This window comes from Diadema antillarum, unplaced genomic scaffold (assembly GCF_040938485.1).
Source record: "Diadema antillarum isolate AM-2024a unplaced genomic scaffold, OU_Dant_1.0 scf00000032, whole genome shotgun sequence".
Classification (NCBI taxonomy): domain Eukaryota; kingdom Metazoa; phylum Echinodermata; class Echinoidea; order Diadematoida; family Diadematidae; genus Diadema; species Diadema antillarum.
This window is the reverse complement of record NW_027270921.1, coordinates 2,258,530-2,280,726: the sequence shown is the minus strand read 5'-3', so window position 1 is coordinate 2,280,726 and position 22,197 is coordinate 2,258,530. Positions and strand designations below refer to the sequence as shown.

The window sequence follows — 22,197 nt, the reverse complement described above, 5'->3', positions numbered from 1 at the left end:
TGTGTTGGACCTTTGCCTAGGACAAGGTCAGGTCACAAGTACCTCTTGACCATTATGGATATGTCTACACGGTTTCCAGAGGCTATCCCATTGCGAAATATCACTGCTAAGACTGTGGTAGATGCTCTAGTGCAGTTTTTCACTAGGTATGGGTTGCCCAAGGAAGTGCAGTCTGACCAAGGGTCAAATTTCATGTCAGGCATATTTCAAGAGGTGATGTATCGTTTGGGTGTGAAGCAGAGGTCGTCAGCTTATCATCCCCAATCCCAAGGTGCATTGGAGCGCTACCACCAGACCCTAAAGACAATGATTAGGGCATTTTGTGAGGAGTATCCCGAGGATTGGGATAAGGGCATCCCTTTCCTACTGTTTGCAACAAGAGACTCCCCAAATGAGTCGACAGGTTTCAGCCCATTTGAGTTGGTGTACGGTCATGAAGTTAGGGGCCCACTGAAGCTCATCAAAGAGAAATTCATGACTGAAGATGATGAGGTCCACCTACTTGACTATGTGTCAAAGTTTCGTGAAAGGCTTTCAAAGGCTTGTGAGGTAGCTAGGGAACACTTGAAAGTGTCACAAGACTCTATGAAGAGAAAGGCAGACAAAAATGCCAAAGCCCGAACCTTCAAACCAGGTGACAAAGTTCTTGTACTGCCGCCCATACAAGGTAAACCACTGAAAGCCAAGTTCAGTGGCCCATACTGTGTCAAAAAGAAGCTCAATGATGTGAACTATGTAATCAGTACGCCAGACAGATGCAAAGATCAAAGGATGTGTCATGTCAATATGTTGAAAGAGCGCTATGACAGAAAGTCAGTTGGTGTGACATAGACAGTGGATAGCACAGTAGAAGTCAAAGGTGAAAAGTTTTCACCGCATATCACTTACAGTGTATGTGTTAAGCATATATATTCATTAATGTGTGCAAAACAGTTTGATATGATTGTATAAGCTCCGAGAATCCAAGCAATATCATTGTAAATAGTATCCATGGAAAGAGAACATGGAATTAATACAGCTATCCAAAAGGCATGTGATAGTAAGTGATTATTGTTGCTTTACTAGGACTTTACCTCACATTCGTTGTAAATAGCAATGAGAAATTGTGAAGGTAAAAGAAACCCTTGCTACAGCAAGGCTTTCTTTTTCCCATGGGGGATGGTGTCACAAATGTACACACTAGTAGTTATGTACATATGTATGATGTACTGTATGCATGGCTGTTTTAATGTGTATGTACACAGGTTGACCAGATTCATGGAGAACATTCTATATGGTATAGATATAGTACATACAGGCTGACCAGATCAGTGGAGAATTTTCTAGGTGGTATACAATGTAGCTATACAGTACATGCATGTAACAGGAAATACATTATAGCTCACTCAATCTAGAATGATTTCACCCATTCTCCAGAATGTTCTGGGAAGTGCTTACATGTTTGGCTGAGTGAGGCACTGTCCCTGTAGCCCAATGTGATTGGTAGTTATTCTTGGTAATGATGTTTTGTACATAGTTAGGCAGTGAGTCATCCAGGTTTCCTGGAACTTGGACTAGCTAGTAGGTTGGAGAGAGTTATAGAATGTGCTAGAAGGGGGTGAATGGATAGTATATAAGCCAGAGAAATTCTGCAGTAGGCAGAGTACCCAACACCTCTGCTCTGAGAGTTACGTCACTTCTGGCTCTGAAGCGACTTGTTATAGTCAGTCCTGTGTTACCTGCTGACCTGTTATGTTTGTGGAGATAAGGCCTGGGACACATTTTGCCTGCAGAGAATTAATTTGCCTACGTTGGAGATAGACTCCATATTTTAGTGTCAACAGACATTGTTACGGCAAAGCTGTGACGGGCTGGATTCCTAGCTGGACAATATAAAGTGAATCATCATTCAACGCCTCGACTGGACGTGGTCGTCATAACGTTTGGATTCTGCACGTTTCGCTGTGGACATATATCGTGGATTTTACCCCGGATCTATACCGTGGACTATCGTAACCTGCGCCTCTGGAGTTACGTCGGAGGAATCATTCATCGGTGCGTCAAAGATCGTTCGTCTGTGCATTGAACATCGTATCTGGACACTTTAAAAGGATTACTTAATATGTGTAAGTGATTCCACTACCGATTTATAACTGTTTCTATTGATCATTATTGTACTGATGTGACGCCGATTACCAGTCTGTACCCACAATATCACTGTTAATAAACCGCCTGAACATCAGTTGATTGTTTTTTTTTTTTTGTGCGATCATTCTCGGAGTGATTTTGGTCGTAACAATAGAACATCTTGCATTTTGCCATAATGGCACAATTCTGTCCATAGCAACAAAGGAATTCTTTGGTAAACATAAGCGAACAAATGAGCCTGGATAGGTGTCTTTCAGTATCAGGTGTCCTACAACCTTGTATGCAAGTCACTGTCTAAATATAGCCCACATACAACACACCTGCTAATAACACCAGTCGAGGGGGTGGGGGGCGGGGAGAGACGGTAGCTTGGTAACAATGTATGCCGCTGATCAGGGTCATGTACAGTCCCAACAACTCAACTACATGTACCCTCCCTCCCCCCCCCCCAAAAAAAAAAAAAAAAATCTGCTGTCTACACCAGGTTCATTTCATTTCACGGCAATGAAGAGATCAGCACAACAGATAAAATCATGAATAAATATTTTCATTTGAGGATCCAGTAACAAGTTATTCAATTCACCTCTGCAAACTCAAATCAACTGTAATTCACTAAGTACTACTTGGAATCAAGTTTGCAAACAAGTTACTGGTAACCCTTACTAGGCTTTGTTTGCCTAATGTCACACACAATGGAGTGCTTTCTTTGCCCACGGGCACAGATGACTGGAAACTACTTCTCAATAGGCGTGTCTTCATCAGCCCGAAGTTTCAAAATAGCGCGCTATCTTGCGGTTACCAAACTAGTCCGATGTCAAAATAGCGCGCTATCTGTGTAATGAAGACGCAGATAGCGCGCTATTTGATCGGGAAAATTTCCCCCCAAATCTTGGTCTAGTTCGTCAACTAGAGCGCTAATTCGTGAAATAGCGCGCTATCTTGGGTGCGTCTCCATCAGCCCGAAATTTTCTCGATCCCTCCACGCTTCTGGTTAGCCAGCTGGCAATGGAAAGCGCATGTACAAGCAGCTAGTGATTGTGTATATACACGCACGGTGTATTCAAGGATCACATGTGTATACTACTGAACCAGGGAGGTGATTTCTCTCACCTCCCTATTAAAACTCAGTGCCGTGCATGCTAGCTGTTCTTTTGTAAACTTCTTCTTCTGGTCCACTCTACCTTAGCTGAAGATTCTTGCAGATTGTGTGCATTTTGGATTTGTTTAAACATTGCAATTCGTTAATTTCATATAAGATGCCTCACTGGACAGAAGAAAGAGCAGCGTTATTAATATCCCTTTGGAGAGAATTTGCTGTACTGCTCACCTCCCTGGTTGTAGAATCGTACATACGGTGATATAGGAGATTTTGAGCGGGGAAATCCACTTTCGAACCGCGAGCCAGGCAGAGTAATATTGCAAAGTGCGCATGCGTCAATTTTCGGACTAATTTCCCGAAGCAGGCTGTTCGAGCTGATGAAGACGCACATTCGCTGTATCGGGCTATTTTCTAAGACCGCAAAATGTCCCGCTAGTTTGAACTTCGGGCTGATGAAGACACGCCTAATGAATAGAGGCATCTTTATCTAACTCTCCTAAAACCTCTTGTGTCACTATGGCCTTCCTGTTGGACTGAGGAACATTGCTACCACCTGAATGGGCCTACTATAATTTCACAACTGCTGGTACAATGTACAGCTGTAGATCAAATCTGGATGGCTTATTGAATGAGATTACCGAGTACCTGGAGGGTGTTTCATAGAGCTGCTCGTAAAGTTACGAATAACTTACGAGCGACTGGTGATCAGTTCTTGTGCTGAGTTATGGAAATTCTGAGATAAGTACAATAGTGTATAGCACATCAGAACTGATCACCAGTTGCTCGTAAGCTGTTCGTAACTTTACGAACAGCTTTATGAAACAGGGCCCAGGGCACATAAAGGGCTAGGGGGTGATTGCTAGATTGGGCAGGCCTCTGGCAAGCTTTTTGAAGGTCAAGAATAGCCCTTTGCTTCAAAGGTACCGCACACATAAAATTTGAAAATTAAAACAGCCTATACTCATATGACACAAAAGCACGGAGAGTAACCACAGTGGGCCTGTTCACACTTGCTTGAAATCCTTCATCCGTTAAAAACACCTTGGAGGCCTGACACTCTTCAATGTACTACAGGTGGACTCCAAAGTCAGTCATTCATTTGAGTGCTACAATGTACATTTACACTCAGTGTGAGGAAGCTGTAGGACCTTACATTTCATCCACAGTCCTCATCAACTCCCTCACTGCCATCAGCAATGAGTTAATACCGCACACATAAAATTTGAAAATTAAAACAGCCTATACTCATATGACACAAAAGCACGGAGAGTAACCACAGTGGGCCTGTTCACACTTGCTTGAAATCCTTCATCCGTTAAAAACACCTTGGAGGCCTGACACTCTTCAATGTACTACAGGTGGACTCCAAAGTCAGTCATTCATTTGAGTGCTACAATGTACATTTACACTCAGTGTGAGGAAGCTGTAGGACCTTACATTTCATCCACAGTCCTCATCAACTCCCTCACTGCCATCAGCAATGAGTTTGCACACATAGGCCATAGCTTCAAGTTTTGAACTGGTGAGGCTGAAAGCATTCATGTAATGTATTATGGTCGTCAAATCAAACTGTAACTTTAGAAGCAATGTACCTTACATACACATGTCACTGCTACAATTGAAATAGATGCACTATTTATAACAGAAATACTACCTAGAAATGGGATCATACTCATACATCATTCCTGTTGCCATAAGGGTGCTGAGGCTCATTTGAAATTTTTGTATTTTGATGCATCAAAGATATTGGCTGCACATGCAAGCAACTAAATGTGAAAGTATACAACGTACTGTACTATTTGAAACTGAATGGTAAGGGGAAATTTTACTGTAATTTTCAGAAACAGCAAAATACCCATAGCAATGAGAATCCAGTGAAGTGATGTCTCTAGCCCCCTCCCAAAAGACAGAGGCAAAAACATAACACAAGAAAACAAAATAAATAAATTTTGAACATTATTGTTAATGTAACGAACATTGTACACCTGTTAATGATATCAATTACAGGCAGAATGAAGCTCCAATCTGTGCAATTATGTTACACAGATATGCCAAATATTTGTCAACAATCAAACATCTATCATTAAATGTAGAACATCATGTCATGTATACACATACTAGAACACTGAGCAAATTCAGAGCATACATGTAGGCGGAGTACATTGTACATGGACTCCACACTCTAAATCGCTTGGTTGTTTTGGAAAGACCCCAGTATGAACAGTGCGGATGTTATGTGTTCTGATTCAAGCCTAAGAATATCTCAGGATCATCCTTGACTTGTCAAAATGATATCTGAGATAACAGCATTCAACAAGCACACCTGTTAGAGACGATGCATGATGTATGCAACCTGCCTGTTGAGATGATACTCGGTAGTGGGAAGTCAGCCAGAAGAGTTTGATGTGTTCGGGAAATTTACTCCTTAAAGGTGAAATTTCACTCAACATTCAAGTTTAATTTTTGATTCATGAAGAAAGACAGATGAAGCAAAATGGGAAAAGTTTCACTGTAATTTTGTTTTAAATGTAGAAAAACTAACAAAACTAAATGTGTTTCACATGTTTTCCACTGTAATAGTGATCACTCTGCATCAAATTCATGTACAGAACATAAATTTAACCTTGCCACAATGCCAAACTACTGTAAAACGAGGAATTTTCGCGTGCATTTTAATTTCGCGAATTTCGCGAGCGCCAAGATTCGCGAAATTAAAATGCACGCGAAAGTCCTTGTGTACACTATACGCATTGAACGCCAGTGGCATTTCGCGAAAATTTCATGCCACGAAAAAGGCTGTCGGCTCCAATTCGCGAAAAATTCATGCCGCGAATATATCATGTTTTACAGTATCAACCAAGAACATGATTCTCAGATTTGTTGCTGTTATTAAGGCGACCTGTGAGGTGACAAGATCAGCATCTCAATCAGTTTATAAAATGTGTGCAGAGTTTTGCAACCAACAGAACTACTTTGTGAAAACAAATTTGAATGCAGAAGACCCCTTTAACAGCCACTTGTACAATGTACATGTAGGTAGTCCACAATGTACTGTACGAGCAAATGTAAACCATCCTTTATTGGCCTCTCTAGTCTATAATGAGATCAGTACAGGTCCTGATTATACTTGGGATCATACTGTATACTTGACCTTTCAATGTAACAGGATTTTTTTTTTCCTCTCTGCATTGTTTTTGCGGACGGTAACATCTCTGGAAATGTGCATCTTATTTTGGTGATACAATAAATGATGCTATACGATATCATAATACTCCTTCTAATGTTTCATACACTATAAATTGTACTTGTTGATTATAATCCAGAATGTGTCACATACAAAATGTATTTGCTTCCACAAGGTGGCTGGTTTGTAAACCTAATGGCCATGAAAGAGAGTTCATGAAAAACTTTTAATACTGTGGGGCTAAGCCATGATGAATGACAGGCAAATTCCATGAGGCCATTTAAAGTGCCTTCATTTAAAGTGCCTCCACTGCTTTCACTAAAGTTATGCAACCCTACCAACAGAAGCCTAGCTGTTTACCTCTCTTTACACACTATGTACATCAGTGTGTTAAATCTTAATCCCAGAGCTACAATTGTAATCCTAACACACATCCCCCACCATGTTCTGACCTCACATGATTGTGAGGTACAATGTAAGAGGGATGTAGCTCATTGGACACAGGGTATGAATAAGCATCTCATCAAGGGAGGGGGGGGGGAGGGGGCTTGATTCTTGTGGAAAGTCACCTGTTGGGACACAAAACATGACTGCTTTCATCCAGGTGTACACTGAGCAGGCTAACAATGCTCACTGACCTGGATGGTATACTGGTAGGTAATGGACAAAAGGGGCATGGCTCATATGGGGATATACTCATCATTGTAATTGTGTACAGTGCACTTACGTAAAAAGAACATGTTTATAAAATAACACAATTCCTGTAATAAATTGAAGTAACATTTCTGGTCCCAAAATTATCATCTACATGTACATCTTTTTCCATCTACATGTAGCTTCTTTGATTTGATTGGCTATAACAAAATTTTGATGGAGTGAAAGAAAACTGCCGCTTTTAAGGGCTCTGAAATTTGTTACTATCGTCATCGCTATCATTACTGAGGCTATCATCATTAAATAAACATTCTAAAGGCATTCATCATGTTGATTATATCAGCCCAAGCATATTTGTACATGTATGAGCTGATTTCACAATGAACAAATGAAACCTACTGTACATGTATGTTACATTGCTTTTCACTTATCTGTATTTTAAACCACAGTGTTTTAACTTATGAATTCTACAAAGTCTAAGATGTAGTATGTCATACACAATGTACAATGTACATAGATTACATTCCAAGGGAACATGGGGTTGTTATATTATTCTTCTTCTTTTTTTCCAGGAAACCATTCATGAAGCGAAATGCCGGGGAAACATTAAGGAAATTGATGCAAGTTTCAGCTACACCCAATACTAATTAAGATATTTATCTACTCTTCCTGTATAACAAAAGATGGATTTATACATGTGTGTACGTGTACAACACAATGGTATTAAAAGTGTGCAATACATACTGTAGTTGTACCTTCATCACAGTAATGAAGAATTTGATGTTAGTCACACTAAATATACAAGATTTGTTCATGCAATGAGTAGCATCAAGGACTTTTGAAGTCATTTCCACAGGAAACAAATTCCTGCCAAAAGTTTGTAGGATGAACACTCTCTGAAACAATGCATCTCAGGTTTGACAATCATTCACCTACTCAAAGAAGAACAAACAAACAAACAAACAAACAACATCATTCACAGCAATTTAATAAAAGACAAACTTCTTCACGTGTTGTAAGCGGTTTTCATTAAAATGAATTTGCTCTGTGTCTTGTCGTTCCTGAGAAATATCCAAAATAACAAGGACCTGTTTTGTTAAAGGACAACATTGTTATTTTTCCACCCATCACTAAACATGATCTACACTGTACTGTTTGCGGCAAGGTCTAGAAGTGGAAGGGTAATTTCAGCGCCTGCTGGCACTGCACCAAAAGTTGATGTTTGCTTAAATTCAGCACAGCTGTTACAGAGGTTGCCATGGCTACCATCCATACTCCCCTATTGTTTTGTTTGTTTCTTTCATGTGTGTGTGTGTGTGTGTGTGTGTGTGTGTGAGGTTTTCCTTTTTTTTCATGCCAGTTTTACAGATTCAGGAGACATGTTTGCATAGAGAGCTCTGCATGATTAATCTCTTCCCTACAGAATGAATATTACTAAATTCTAAAGAATGGTTGAATGCAAGTGTTTTTTATTGTCTACATCCCCTTCCCCTCACCCTCCCCCACAAATCGGAATTTGAGCATCAACAACTGTAAAAGAAATTTTCAAATGGAGCCATGGGACAATGTGTCTCTAATGTTGTATCATGTGCATACAAAGTGCAGTACACTTGATGTACAATTGTACATTGTAGGTATACTTTGAATTGTGCTTGGAATTGTGCGTATTGAGTTGCTTTTTAACAGACTCCAAATTTATCTCAACCAAGGACGAGCAGGGAAGTGAAGGCATTATCAGAAATTGAAAGAAAATTAGCCAGACATCTTACCGTTATTGACAAGGTAATGGCACTTAATGGTAATATTGCATACCAGTAGTTGGAGAATATGCGGCTCTCAAAGCATTGAAAGTGCAACAGAAAGGCCAACGGTGGTATTGATTTAAACATAATGTACACAAGTTCTTGCCCTCTTTATGTGCAGTATACACACATAGACATATATCTTTTTCAATTTCCCAATTTTGATGATACTGGACAACCAGTGTTCAAGGTACACTGTACATGTACAATGTACAGTCTACAGTGTGTATATATATGCCTTTATTACAGAAAATCACGTAGAATTTTTTTCAAACTCAGATTTGATTGAAAACAGTAAAACAAGAGAATATTTCTATGTACAATGTATTAAGCAACACACACTTTCAAGTACACTCATAATCAAAAGTACCCGTAGCTTTTTTGAAGTGGCCATTTATACTGCCAGAATGACAGCAATTTGTGTGCATATTTGCTACATATGATGTTACAGATGATATGCTAAATTAAAGCAGTTGATACAGTGTTTGCACCATTCTAAGATGTCACATCTAGAGGTTGACATTTTGCTCAAATGTTGCCATGGTGTTAAACAGAAGGATAGCCTTAAAGCTTGTTGGAGACTTCCACTATGTTTGCAAAACACAGCAAGTAATAATACAGAGCTATTCAAATCAGCTTTATTGGTTGATACAGTTTTAAACAATAATTTTAATTTTGAGTCACCATGTAGTGCCCTCCTGTCTCATTGTACAATGTACAAGACAATGAATTAAACCAAAATCACATAACAAGGTGCATGCAAGATTTTGGTCGTTGAGATTATGATGAAAATGGCTGCATACAGTACATGGCTTTAACTGCCCCAAAACTATGCCATATGGCTTTAATAGGTGATTCAATGTTTGGCAAACAAAGTGACTCTGGCTGCTTTGCAATGTGTAATGAGTGAGGGGCGTTGGAATGGAGGATAAATCTTATTACTGTTGACACAATATCGCTCTCTTTGCCGTCTTTCTATGAAACTGACGCCTGGGCCTCTCCCCAATTTGCACACAAGGAAGGTTTGGCTGTCCTGTACATTGAATATCATAGCCCATCAAATCAAATTTAAATCAACAAACGGCTCTCTCAAAGAGTATGGTGTGCATGGCACACACTCCCTGTGGGATGGTTACAGGCTTACTAACAGACCAAGCTTTTAAATTATGTGTTGTTGTTCTTTTTTTTTTGGGGGGGGGGGGGTTATGTCAAGGCAGATGATAAATTTGTAAAAATAACTAAAAATGTTTTAATAAATGAATGAAAATTTTGAATCTCAAATTATGGAAACTATTACTATTTTGATCAGCATGGATCCAAAACTGATTAATTGGTATATATCCATATGCTTCTAAGTAATTTTGTCTATTCCTGAGCACTAAACATTTAAAGAAATGTATTACAATTCTTATTACCCCATTTCACACACAAATCTAGCACACAAACACACACCAAAAAAAAAACACCTTCAAAAGATAATAATACAAATCAAATGCAGTAAAAGAGCTGCTATAGATGTACTGTAAGGAGTCATCATAAGCAATTCTTCTTCAATGGTGAATGATTGTGTATAAAGTACAGTGTATGTATACACTGGTATTTTCTGCAATAACCCTTCTTGTGCTAAAACACTTTGTTATTTCATAACTGAAAGAGCAACCGTAAAAATTTAAGCACCACAAATCTTACACTAAAATGTTATGAAGGTGATGATCAAAGAGACAAACTCTCCATCCACAATCGTAAAAAAAGAAAAAGAAAAAGATAATACTAAAAAGCATATGATTTTAGTAAAAAAAAAAGGATTGAATCTAAAGAACAAAAATATTGTTCTCATTAGCTGGCATGTGAATACAGTAAATACAAACTGTTTGGGGTCTAAATTTCAAGACAGAATTTTGATATTCATTCACATTTAATAAGCAAAATGAATTGTAGAAGGTCCTTTATTTACTTTTGTTGCCATTTAAAGTAAAAAGTGCAATAGTATCATCCTTTCACTTCCAAGCTACAGCAAATCTGAGACATCATTATAATTAAAATTCCAATTACATTCTAAATCTGAAATCCACTCATTTTATTTGTTTGTACTTTGTCATCACATCTGTGATGATGGTTTCTAAACTTGATTTTACCAAGAATTAAGCATACAGTAATATGAGGGGGGGAAAAAAGTTTATTACATAATAACATCTGGAGAGAAGAATGGTTTCCTTCAATTGTTTATTATCTGATGTAGCTGAATAGTAATGTTGTCATATATAAACAAAAACTACAAAACAAAAATAGAGTTGGATGACGGCTTACCTTTTCTGGAAACCCATTAGAAAGGTGATGACTTGCATCGGACATAACAGGGGATGTCACATGATCGCTGCGAGATGAGTCCCTTCTGCTCGTTCTTTGGGAATGGTCTTCATGGTTAGACATTCTGTCGTGAGCAAAGGTGCCAATGTCACCCTTCCCATGTGACTCCCATTTCCTCCGACCTATATTCCCACTCTTGGTCACGTTTTTGTGATTCCGAGACTCCAGCTCAGCATTGGCAATGTTATCCCCTGTGTGGGTGTCATTCCCAGAGTCGAACAAGAGTGTACCACCGTCAGCATCCGATCTACCGGTACCGGTGCCCACCGCTGCGTCCTTTGGGAAACCTTCCCCAGCAGGCGGACCTACAGAGGGGTCGTCCTCCTGGGAAGATTTCCTACCGGGTGCTGGGCGGGTCACCGGTTTCACTGGAGCCTTGAGTCCATCTAGACTTTCCTGAGATGTGTGAATGGGACGGATCATGAAATCGGGTGTGGCTGTGTCGCTCCTGTCACTCTCCCGTTCATGAGAGGTGGAGCTCTTCCTTGGCTTGGCTCTCTGTTTTGATGCTCCGGTAGTATTCCGCGGTGAAGAGGATGCAGGATTTGTCCTTTTACTGGGGGAGATGTCTGTTTGCTTTTCAGCCGAAGTCCTTGGAGTTGTATTTTTCAAACTTACGCTCGTACTTTGATCGGAATTCTGGCGGTGGAGAGTGCTGCTGGGTTTCACGGTGGTGGCCGCCAGCGGCGAAGGCGGGAGCTTGGATGACGCACTGGCAGGCATGCTCCCTTTCCGCTTGGTGTAAATACCCTTGTTGATGAGGTGCCTGCGTGGATCGTTCTCACTCATTCTCCTGGCAAAAGTGGGAGTGCTGGTGTGCAGTGGGGAGGGAGTTCCGTGAGGGGACTCTATCCTACCACTCTCAACAAACCCTCCCACCCGTGCACCCTGTCTTGACTGGGGGGACGACCCCGTGGCACCTTCTGCTCCTCCTCTGGCACCGGAGCCGGGGCCGGGGGGAGTCCGACTCTGCTTCAGGCGCTCCAGGCGCCTCTTGATCACCTCGCCAGTTTGCGATTTTCGTTTCGCCGCACCAACATCTGACTTTTGGGGGGCCCTGGCACCTGGATTTGCCTTTGGCACAGCACCGTTGGAATGACCAGAGGACTTTGGCTCATCGTTCGTCCTCGATGCTGGGGCAGAAAATGCTGATTTCCTCGTTGAAGAAGACATTGTGCACAATAGGAGCACCTAACACTAATCATTTACATTCTCACATTCAAGGCACTTGAGGATGAAGTCAGAAGACCTCTGAATACTTTCAGTGACGATTCAACACTCTTACACTAGATGTAAGAGCAAACTAAATATATATAATACTGAGTCTTTCATTTGAAGACTTGATGACAAACCCATCATATCCTTGGTTAGACAGTTGAAAAGCAGCATAATTCATCCGAATTCCAATTCCAATGACAATACCGTACATCTCATTTACCCCTGGAAATCACAGGAATCAGTGACATCTGAATTTCTGGATTTGTAAACATCCTTGTGAATCTGCTCCAACTGAAGATCAGGTGCTGTGCACTCTGCAGTCAGGAATGTTGACAATAACCTGCAGAGAAAAAAAAAAATTATAAAAGCACACCAGTAAATGTACAGATATGATACACAAACTACACATCATATTGGCAAAGCTCGACACTAACTTTTTTGTCTGGTGGCCTGTTCAGGCCACTAAAATCTTTAAATCTGACATTTTTTGTGGCCCAAAATAAAAGCAAAAGTAACAATCCATTTTGAATCTATTGTATTGTAAGTTGCCAAATCAGGCACCAAAAGATAAACTTGGTGGCCAACACCAATCTCTAGTGGCCCTGGGCCACTGGGCCACCACTAATATCAAGCCCCGATTGAGAGCTTCAGTGGAGGCACTGAGCATAAGAAGAATGCTTGGTGTCTGGTCGGGCTACAATGTACATGCATCCCTAGGCCTCACTGTATCTAACCACATCGAGCCGGTGTTCGTTACCGTAGGGTAACGTAGCACGGAGATTGCACATTTTATAAATTGGGTTCAAGAATGTAGCCAATAGGAAGCGCTGAAATGAGTCACGTGTGCTTCCTTTATTCTAGTCCCATTGCACTGCGTGTTAAATCCTATTGCCGATCGTCTGTGCGCGCGGCGGCTCCTTTGAATTGCATGCATACGCGCTGTCAATCCTGTAAACAACTTCTAGTTCGGACTGCCGGCCAGCCGGCCTTTCTTCCCTTGTGCATAACATGTGTGGCGTACGTATACCAGCTATACGTACACTTTGTACAGTACAGTAGACCAAGCGTTGTGGGACCGGACGCGTACATGGAGTCACTTTGAAGGGCAAATCCAACGATTTAGCAGGTTAATTCTCACGCCGTTTTCAGAGTATGTTGTCCAGTAGACCTATATGAGGAGTCTATATCAAGTCTTTACGGTAAAGGGTGCATATTCTATGTAAAATAAGTAAGTTTTCATGCGGGAACTTAAGTGTCTGGAAACCCAACCCCCCATCATACTTATACTGTATGTGCGGGATTTCCGAGTGCGACGTGCGTAAATGTTTGGGACGAACATCTTCGGACGTCTTGACCCACAAAGGTACGTGAAAAACGCTGAAAAATGCTGTTAGTTTTCGAATTTTCGACCCATTTTATAAAACAAATGATGCACAGGATTATTTCGTGGCGTTAGTGGAGGCGTAGCTCACTCTCGGGTATTTACAATGTAGTGCAACATGCACTCGGCTTCGCCTCGTGCATGTTTCACAATTGTAAATACCCTCGAGTGCACTATACGCCTACACTAGCGCACTCTATCCTGTGCATCATTTGTACATTAATGCATGTTTAGCATAGTACTGTAGCTTCCACAATCGGTCGCACCGTAGCATACGTACTGGCCGGTGTTACAGCCGCGTTCTGGTTTGGTCAGCGTTGGATGCATTTTGTCATCAATTTGTACATAAGGTATGACGGGGTAATATTTTCGCGTGTCTTTAATTTCGCGATCAGCCCGAAGCTCGCGAAAATAAAACCCTCGCGAAAATAACGGCGTATACAGTAACATGCACATGCCCTTCTGATGATGTAATGCTTCAAGTGGGAAAAGGGACAACCTTTTGACCACACCTTGGAAGATATCTGCAGGATCCTGGAACTGCATTCTCACACTCCCAAGTCTGGTGGCGATACAGTTATTATGCAGATCACTCAAGAGAGGGCAGGACCAACTCTGTCGTCCTGAAAGTGAAACTTCATAACAAATTTCAGCACCTACGTAACTAATGCAGGATGTACTTAAAGGACAAGTCCACCTTTATATACATAAGGATTGAGAAAATGCAACAATATTAATAGAACACATCAGTGAAAGTTTGAGGAAAATTGACCAATCCGTTCAAAAGTTACGAATATTTTAAGTATCCGCGCAGTCACTGCTGGAAGAGAAGACTACTACAGTGTATGATGTCACATGCGTACAACTATATAAGGAAAATAAAAAGAGAATTTCACAAAACTTTACTTTTTGAATAAAGTGCACATTTCTTCGACTTGCTACTGGCGTATGTTAAGGGTATTATTATTCCCCCTGCCTTCTGAAAGAGAGAAGTCGAGTGTTCTTTTGTTATGCGAAAAAAATGGAAATATGTTGAATTTTCTTTATTCTTTGTACTCATGTGACATCACAAGCTATAGTAGTCTTTTCATCCAGCCGTGACTGAGCAGAAACTTCAAAAATTCATAACTTTTTAACGGATTGTCCGATTTTGCTCAAACTCTCACTGATGTGTTCTACTAATATACCGGTAACTGCATTCACTCAACCCACATGTCTATGAAGGTGAACTTGTCCTTTAAACCCGTCGAGGACGAGTCCCGAGAATATTCAGGCAGGCGTCTATGGGAAATATGTGTTATAGCAAAATCAATCCATCCTCAACGCCCAAGGCAAACAGCCAATTCCACCTCTACTAGCTGTGATTCTTGTTCTATACAGGGCAACACTGTGAAATTGGCCCAATCGCAGTGCATGTGCATCCCTAAGTTAGCAAGCAAGGTTAGGCTAGGTTTAGGGTTAGGGTTATAGGTTAGGGTTGCATTTGTGGTTAAATTAGTCGAGGGACATTAGGAGGTCTTTCCGCAAATAATAGGGAGAATGAAACGAAAGAACAAAATAAAAAATGGGAGAACGGAAGGACAAAAGATGCCATGCTGTGGAAATCGAGTAAACACGAGTAAACACCACCATTTGGTGCTGGTGGGGCCGCATTCATAAGTACAGAATACTATTTTTCTGATGAACACAATGGTTTACTGTTAAAAACTGAAATGACAAGTAATTACTTTGCATATATCTGCATTGCCAAAACCATGTGCATTGCAAACAGAGTTCACACACACACACGCACATAATACTCAGCTCAGAACCTCCGAAAGAATGTAGCCCCATGTATAGCAAATTTTGTTGTTTTTCAAAACGGAATACCAATCGTATTCGTACAGCTAAATCATCTGATCTAGCTAGCTACGGAGAGTAAAGTTGCTACTACTAGGACTTTACTTAGTCCTTGTTACGTATCCATAAAGAAAGGGAGCGCAATGACACCAAGACAGGATAATCCATCCCTCCGGAGGAGTTTTAACATTTTGGGGTTTTTTTTTACTTTTACGGTTCTCCTCCGCAGCTTGGCCCGGCCCTGGGAAGTACGGGTGCGAGAGACTGGATCCGGGCTAACTCGGCCCACGGGACAACTCGTCCCACCCATTGAAGGTGGGCCGAGTTGTCCCACCCGTTGGTATCGATAGTGATCGTGAGCGCTTGTCTGTGTTTGAGTTTATTTTGTCTTTATGACGTCTTTTCTAACCGTAATTTTTATGGAATTGTGTTCAGTGGCTTCTTTAAAGAATATTTTCCAACTTTTGGGGGATACAACGACGTAAAAATGAAATTTCCGATGTTTTTATCGCGGTTCGCGATCCCCGTAGGCGCACGTTCATTTCTGCGCGGAGGGCTAACTCTAAGTTTTAGTTGCGTTTTGTCAAAAAATCTCTGTAAAAACTATCAATTTTACCAAGTATGAAGGTGTATTCAGGGTACCTTCAACTAATTTCATCTTCGAGGGAGTTTAATTTTGCGCATGTTTGGTGAAATGTTCGATATTTGTCCGCATGATTTCATCTTCGCCGTATCCGCACCGCACTGGTCTCGCCACTGCAGCTCGCTCACACACACAGTGGCAGAGCTGAGCTAGCAGCGCCATGCCCACTCGGCGAGGCGAAAGGTAGTCTGGGCTCCGTCCCCTTTTCCTTGGTGCGATAAACCAAGAGAGGGCGCAAATTTTCTTATTGCGATAATCGAGAGACTGCGCGCCCCTACGAGTAAAAAGAGTCCAGAAGCTAGACTAGGCGAAAGGCAGAGGGAGCAGCCGGCTACTCCGTAAACGTCGATACGGATACGGGCGGGTCGTTGAAATATTCTTTAAAGAAACCACTGAAACACAATTCCATAAAATCTACTGTTAGAAAAGACGTCATAAAGACAAAATTAACTCAAATACGGACAAGCGCTCACGATCACTATCGATACCAACGGGTGGGACAACTCGGCCCACCTTCGACGGGTGGGACGAGATGTCCCGTGGGCCGAGTTAGCCCGACCCCCGAGAGACTGATCTTACGGTCTAAAATTATAGTGGCGGGGACGTGCACCATCATCATCAAATCATGGATTCAACATAGGCAGCCCTCATATCTCATCAAGCCCTATGAGAATCGGAACGGGATTTCATGCAACAACCTATCAAGACTGCGTTGCTACCTAGCTTGCTCGAATATCGAGAGCTAATCTGCCACAAAAATACAAAGGTTTGCATAGAGACGAACGACGCTGCGCTGCCGATGCGAAGCCGCTTGTTGTGGCGGAGTTAATCAAGCGGTGAATGGAGCTGCTGCTGTGAGGAAGAGCTACGGGATTTCCACATCACAGTTTATCGAATTGTGACAAGTTTGAACTTAACTAGATGAGTTCCGACTTACAAGTTACGTTCATGTACACATGGTATATCTTACCTGAGAAAATCATGATTGAATAAGATGAAAATAAAGGGGAACAACAGGTGTTGCTTTCTCACAGAGTAGTCGCAGTACACCTGACCTACTGCTGCTGCTAGCTGTGCGGTACACGGTGCGGCGGCGATTCAACCTGCGGTCCCCGGCCCTGCCATGCGCCAGCATGCTCCGTACCGATCAGGGCGCAGGTAGGAGAAAACCAATTACAATTTGTTCAGTACGTTGTATTCTGAAGACATGAAGCAATGGGCTGCCCTCATCGGCAAATGTTCGTGCAGCGTGAAATTACTGAGCAAAATGGTACGCTCGACTTAGCCAGGAAGGGGGGACGGTCCCTCCCCCCCCCCCCACCCCACCCTCCCTAAGATTTGGACCGGGGATTTGGGAGGAGGAAAAAAAATGCGTGTATACTGTATAAGCATGCACATGAAGCGGGTCTCCTTTGCAACCTTTCATCAAATAAGATCATGTTTTTTTTTTGAATATTTCACTCAAAGTGTGCACCAGATCGTTGAATTTCAATTCAAAATATGCAAAATATCTCGTGCTTGGGAGGGGGTATCCCCCTCCCAAACCCTCCGCCTCTGTGCCTCTTTCCCTAGCTTAACACTTTTTAGATTTACAAAAAAAAAAAAATATGAATAATTCTGAGTGCACAAGACTTATCACTTATATTCCGAAAACTCAAAGTTCCCTCATGTATAAGGGGAATTTCCCCTTTTAATCGACCCTTTCCTCTCTCAGTCCCCCCCCCCATTTGTGTGTGTGTGTGTGTTTGTGTGTGTGTGTGTGTATGTGTGTGTGTGTGTGTGTGTGTGTGTGTGTGATTTCCCAAATATTCCATCAAATATGCGTATACGAGATATCTCAATTTCAACCTTTTCGGCCCCCCTCCCCTCCCTAAGATTTGGACCGGGGATTTGGGAGGCGGAAAAAAACGCGTGTATACTGTATGCATGCACATGAAGCGGGTCCAACCTTTCATCAAATAAGATTTTTTTTTTTTTGAATATTTCACTCAAAGTGTGCACCAGATCGTTGAATTTCAATTCAAAATATGCAAAATATCTCGTGCTTGGGAGGGGGTATCCCCCTCCCAAACCCTCCCTCTCTGTGCCTCTTTCCCTAGCTTAACACTTTTTAGATTTACAAAAAAAAAAATATGAATAATTCTGAGTGCACAAGACTTATCACTTATATTCCGAAAACTCAAAGTTCCCTCATGTATAAGGGGAATTTCCCCTTTTAATCGACCCTTTCCTCTCTCAGTCCCCCCCCCCCCCATTTTGTGTGTGTGTGTGTGTGTGTTTGAGTGTGATTTCCCAAATATTCCATCAAATATGCGTATACGAGATATCTCAATTTCAACCTTAAAAATGCAAAAGCTCCATCGTAAGGGAAGGGTGGAGATAACACTCGCCCACGCCTTCTCCCTGCTCGCCTGCCCCTCCCTGCCCCTCCCCCCCCCCGCTACACTTTGAACATAAACAGTTTTCCAAATATGACACAAAATGTGTGCACCAAAACGTTTAACTGCAATCAGAAAATCATACAAAATCTCCTTCCACTTCTCTTCTGATTGACAAATTTTCAGATATTTCAACAAAAGTGTGCGCCAGATCGAATTTCAGTTCTAAAAGCTTAAAAACTGGAGAAAAAAAAAGGCTCCCTTGAATATGGGAGAGGTATCTTGCCACCCTTCCATTGCTTGTTACCCACCATAGACGTATGCAGTACATTTTTGGGAATGATAATTTCCGAATTTTCCACAAAAAGTGTGCCCCAGATCGCTTTATTTCAATTCTAAAAACGCAAAAGCTCCGCGAGCGGGAGGGGAATCCCCCTTCCCCTAAGCTCTACCTCACTAGACTTTGTACATATATACACACAGATGATGCACATTCGGAATAAGAGCTAAATTCCGTGATTTTAACACTTCAAAAGTATTACACCAAACAGTGCACCAGATCGCTGAATTTCAGGTCTGAAAACGCAAAATCACCCTCGTGTGCATGATTTTTCTGTTTGATTGCTGAACAGAAAGCGTTCATGATATTCAGTGTAAGAATAATACAAGAAGATTATCTAAATGATACCATTTTATAGGCAAATTGTTCAATAATAATCTACACTATAATACTGCAACCTTAAACAAACATGGGACTGTTTCAACTCGTTGAAATACGCAAAAACATGCATCAAATTACACCATTTGCAACATCAAAATGCAAAAAGTTCTCACCATGGGAGGGGGACACCCCCTCCCACATCCTCCCCTCCCCCCTCGCTCGCTCCGCTCGCTCGGGTTCAGTCTCGTTCATGATATTCAGTGAACAGAATGAATACAAGAAGTGTATTTGAATTATACCATATTATAGGCAAATTGTTCAATGATAATCTACATCAATATATACTGCAACCTTAAATAAGTGAGACTGTTTCAACTCGTTAAAACACGCAAAAACATGCATGAAATTGCACCATTTGCAACATCAAAATGCAAAAAGTTCTCATCGTGGGAGGGGGAACACCCCCCTCCCACACCCTCCCCTCCTCCTCGCTCGCTCCGCTCGCTCGGATTCAGTCGCGTTCATGATATTCAGTGAAAAGAATTAATACAAGAAGTGTATTTAGATTATACCATTTTATAGGCAAATTGTTCAATAATAATCTACTTCAAAATATACTGCTACCTTCAACAAGTGGGACTGTTTCACGTTGATAAAACGCGCAAAAACATGCATGAAATTGCACCATTTGCAACATCAAAATGCAAAAAGTTCTCACCGTGGGAGGGGGGAACACCCCCCCCCCCAACACCCTCCCCTCCACCCTCGCTCGCTCCGCTCGCTCGGATTCAGTCGCGTTCATGATATTCAGTGAAGAGAATTAATCCAAGAAGTGTATTTAAATTATACCATTTTAAAGGCAAATTGTTCAATAATAATCTACATCAAAATATACTGCTACCTTAAACTAGTGGGACTGTTTCACGTCGATAAAACGCACAAAAACATGCATGAAATTGCACTATTTACAACATCAAAATGCACAAAGTTCTCACCGTGGGAGGGGGGACACCCCCCTCCCACACCCTCCCCCCCCCCCCCCCCCCAAGATGAAATCCTGACTACGCCGTTTACTTCTAATCCAGGAAACGTATATTGCTGTCCCATTTTAGATATCTTTCCACCTCTTTCATAGGGCCCCTCACACTTTTGGCCCTTAAAAAAGAAAGAAAAAAAAATATAGTAATAATCATAATAAAAAAGAATATTAAGAAAACCATTGTTATTCCCGATTATTATTGGGTCAAATGTGGTACACTCCGTAAAGTATAAACATTTGCAATTACAAAAGATGTGTCGTTTTTTTTTCTTTTCTTTTTTTAGCTGAGACGTTCATTTTCTTATCACTTTCAACCCTTTATTCATAATTCTGTGTTTCAATTTAATTCTCATCACCGAACATCAAGAAAAGTTAACAATGACTACAAGTAGGAACCCAATAATAATGCATATAGGTGTGTGGGCAATAAACATTTTAGAGGGATGGTTTAGGCTCTGCTGCATGGTCGTAGTATCCATATTTTCTCTCTTTTTTTTCTTTCTTGTTGGAGAGGGGGATGGGGAGGGGTTGAGATAACACGCAGTAAATGTTCGGGGAAATAGACAACACGAAGGGTGCATGTATAAGAATGCTTACACTGCATTGTCCCGGGCATAAATACGACGTTTCGTGCAAAAAGAAAAAAATATCTGCTCCTTGACCGATTAGTATAAATTATATCATATCAAGGGAGTGTAAGAGAACGATACATTGGTCCATTCATAATGTTCATTTCATTCCATTCATTTATTTTTTTCATCTCCAACAGAATTTGTAAATACATTTTTTCTCACATAAAACATAAGTACATATATATGTCAACAATACAAAGTATGAAAAATGATATTTAAGGATAAACAAATGATAGGGTGGAAAAAAAAGCACAAAATATTTTGAAGTTTAGAAAATGCAGGAGATGGGGAGGAATGCTGAAGAAGCAATGCTTGTAGGGTGCATTCCCCCCCCCCCAAAAAAAAAAAACATAGTGAAACAAAATATACATAAGATATCATTGATCTTTTACTTTCAATTTACAAAAATGAATTACACAAATTACGAATAAAAACCTAACTAGCCCTAGACAGACACCCAGACAAATCCAAACACTGCGTCGCTGTCATGCAGAAAATAGAACGGGAAAGAAAAGACAGAGAGATGAAGAAGAAGAAGAAGAAGAAGAAGAAGAAGAAGAAGAAGAAGAGATAATATGGTTGGAGAATAGAAGAAAAAAAAGAATGTTTTGCAGGTAGTATCACCTGTGCAATTTGTAACCCTATACAATGTACTGATATGAAAGAAACTTGATAAAAGAAAATAAATCCATACTGAGAATGACAAATTCTCTTAAATTTTCCTATCAAATTTGTGAGCTTATAAATATCGATTGTTCCCATCCGAATGGAAAAAAAAAGAAATATATATATATATATATATATATATATATATATATATATGTCCTTCTGCAAGCTTTTTTTTTCTTATGTTATTAGTGACAGAACTACAATACAAGAAGTGTGAAGGAAATTTATAAGTACATTTCTTGATTTAGTCGTATATAAGTGATGATTTCTTATGCAGCATTTTAAAGGAAACCAAAACCCAAAGATTAATGTGGATTGAGTGAAATCAACAATATTAGTAGAACACATCAGTGAAAGTTTGAGGAAAATCGGACAATTGATGCAAAAGTTATTAATTTTTAAAGTTTTGGTGTTGTTATGACTGGATATATCAAGGAGACTAAGGAGAGAGTCAGCAGCTTTTCAAACAAACTTCAAAGATTTCGTTATCCTTTCTCTTCTTGA

The 22,197-nt window shown here is 40.8% G+C and overlaps 1 protein-coding gene across 1 annotated transcript in view; it reads right to left on the bottom strand.

Annotated features, from left to right (window-relative positions):
* LOC139742350 (uncharacterized) overlaps positions 1 to 12,022 on the bottom strand; it is a 123,715-nt gene extending 111,693 nt beyond the window's left edge. Inside the window, exon 1 of the mRNA XM_071652932.1 lies at positions 11,174 to 12,022. Coding sequence (XP_071509033.1) covers positions 11,174 to 12,022 — 849 coding nt within the window. The remainder of the gene's footprint in view (positions 1 to 11,173) is intronic.
* Positions 12,023 to 22,197: the final 10,175 nt, after the last annotated feature.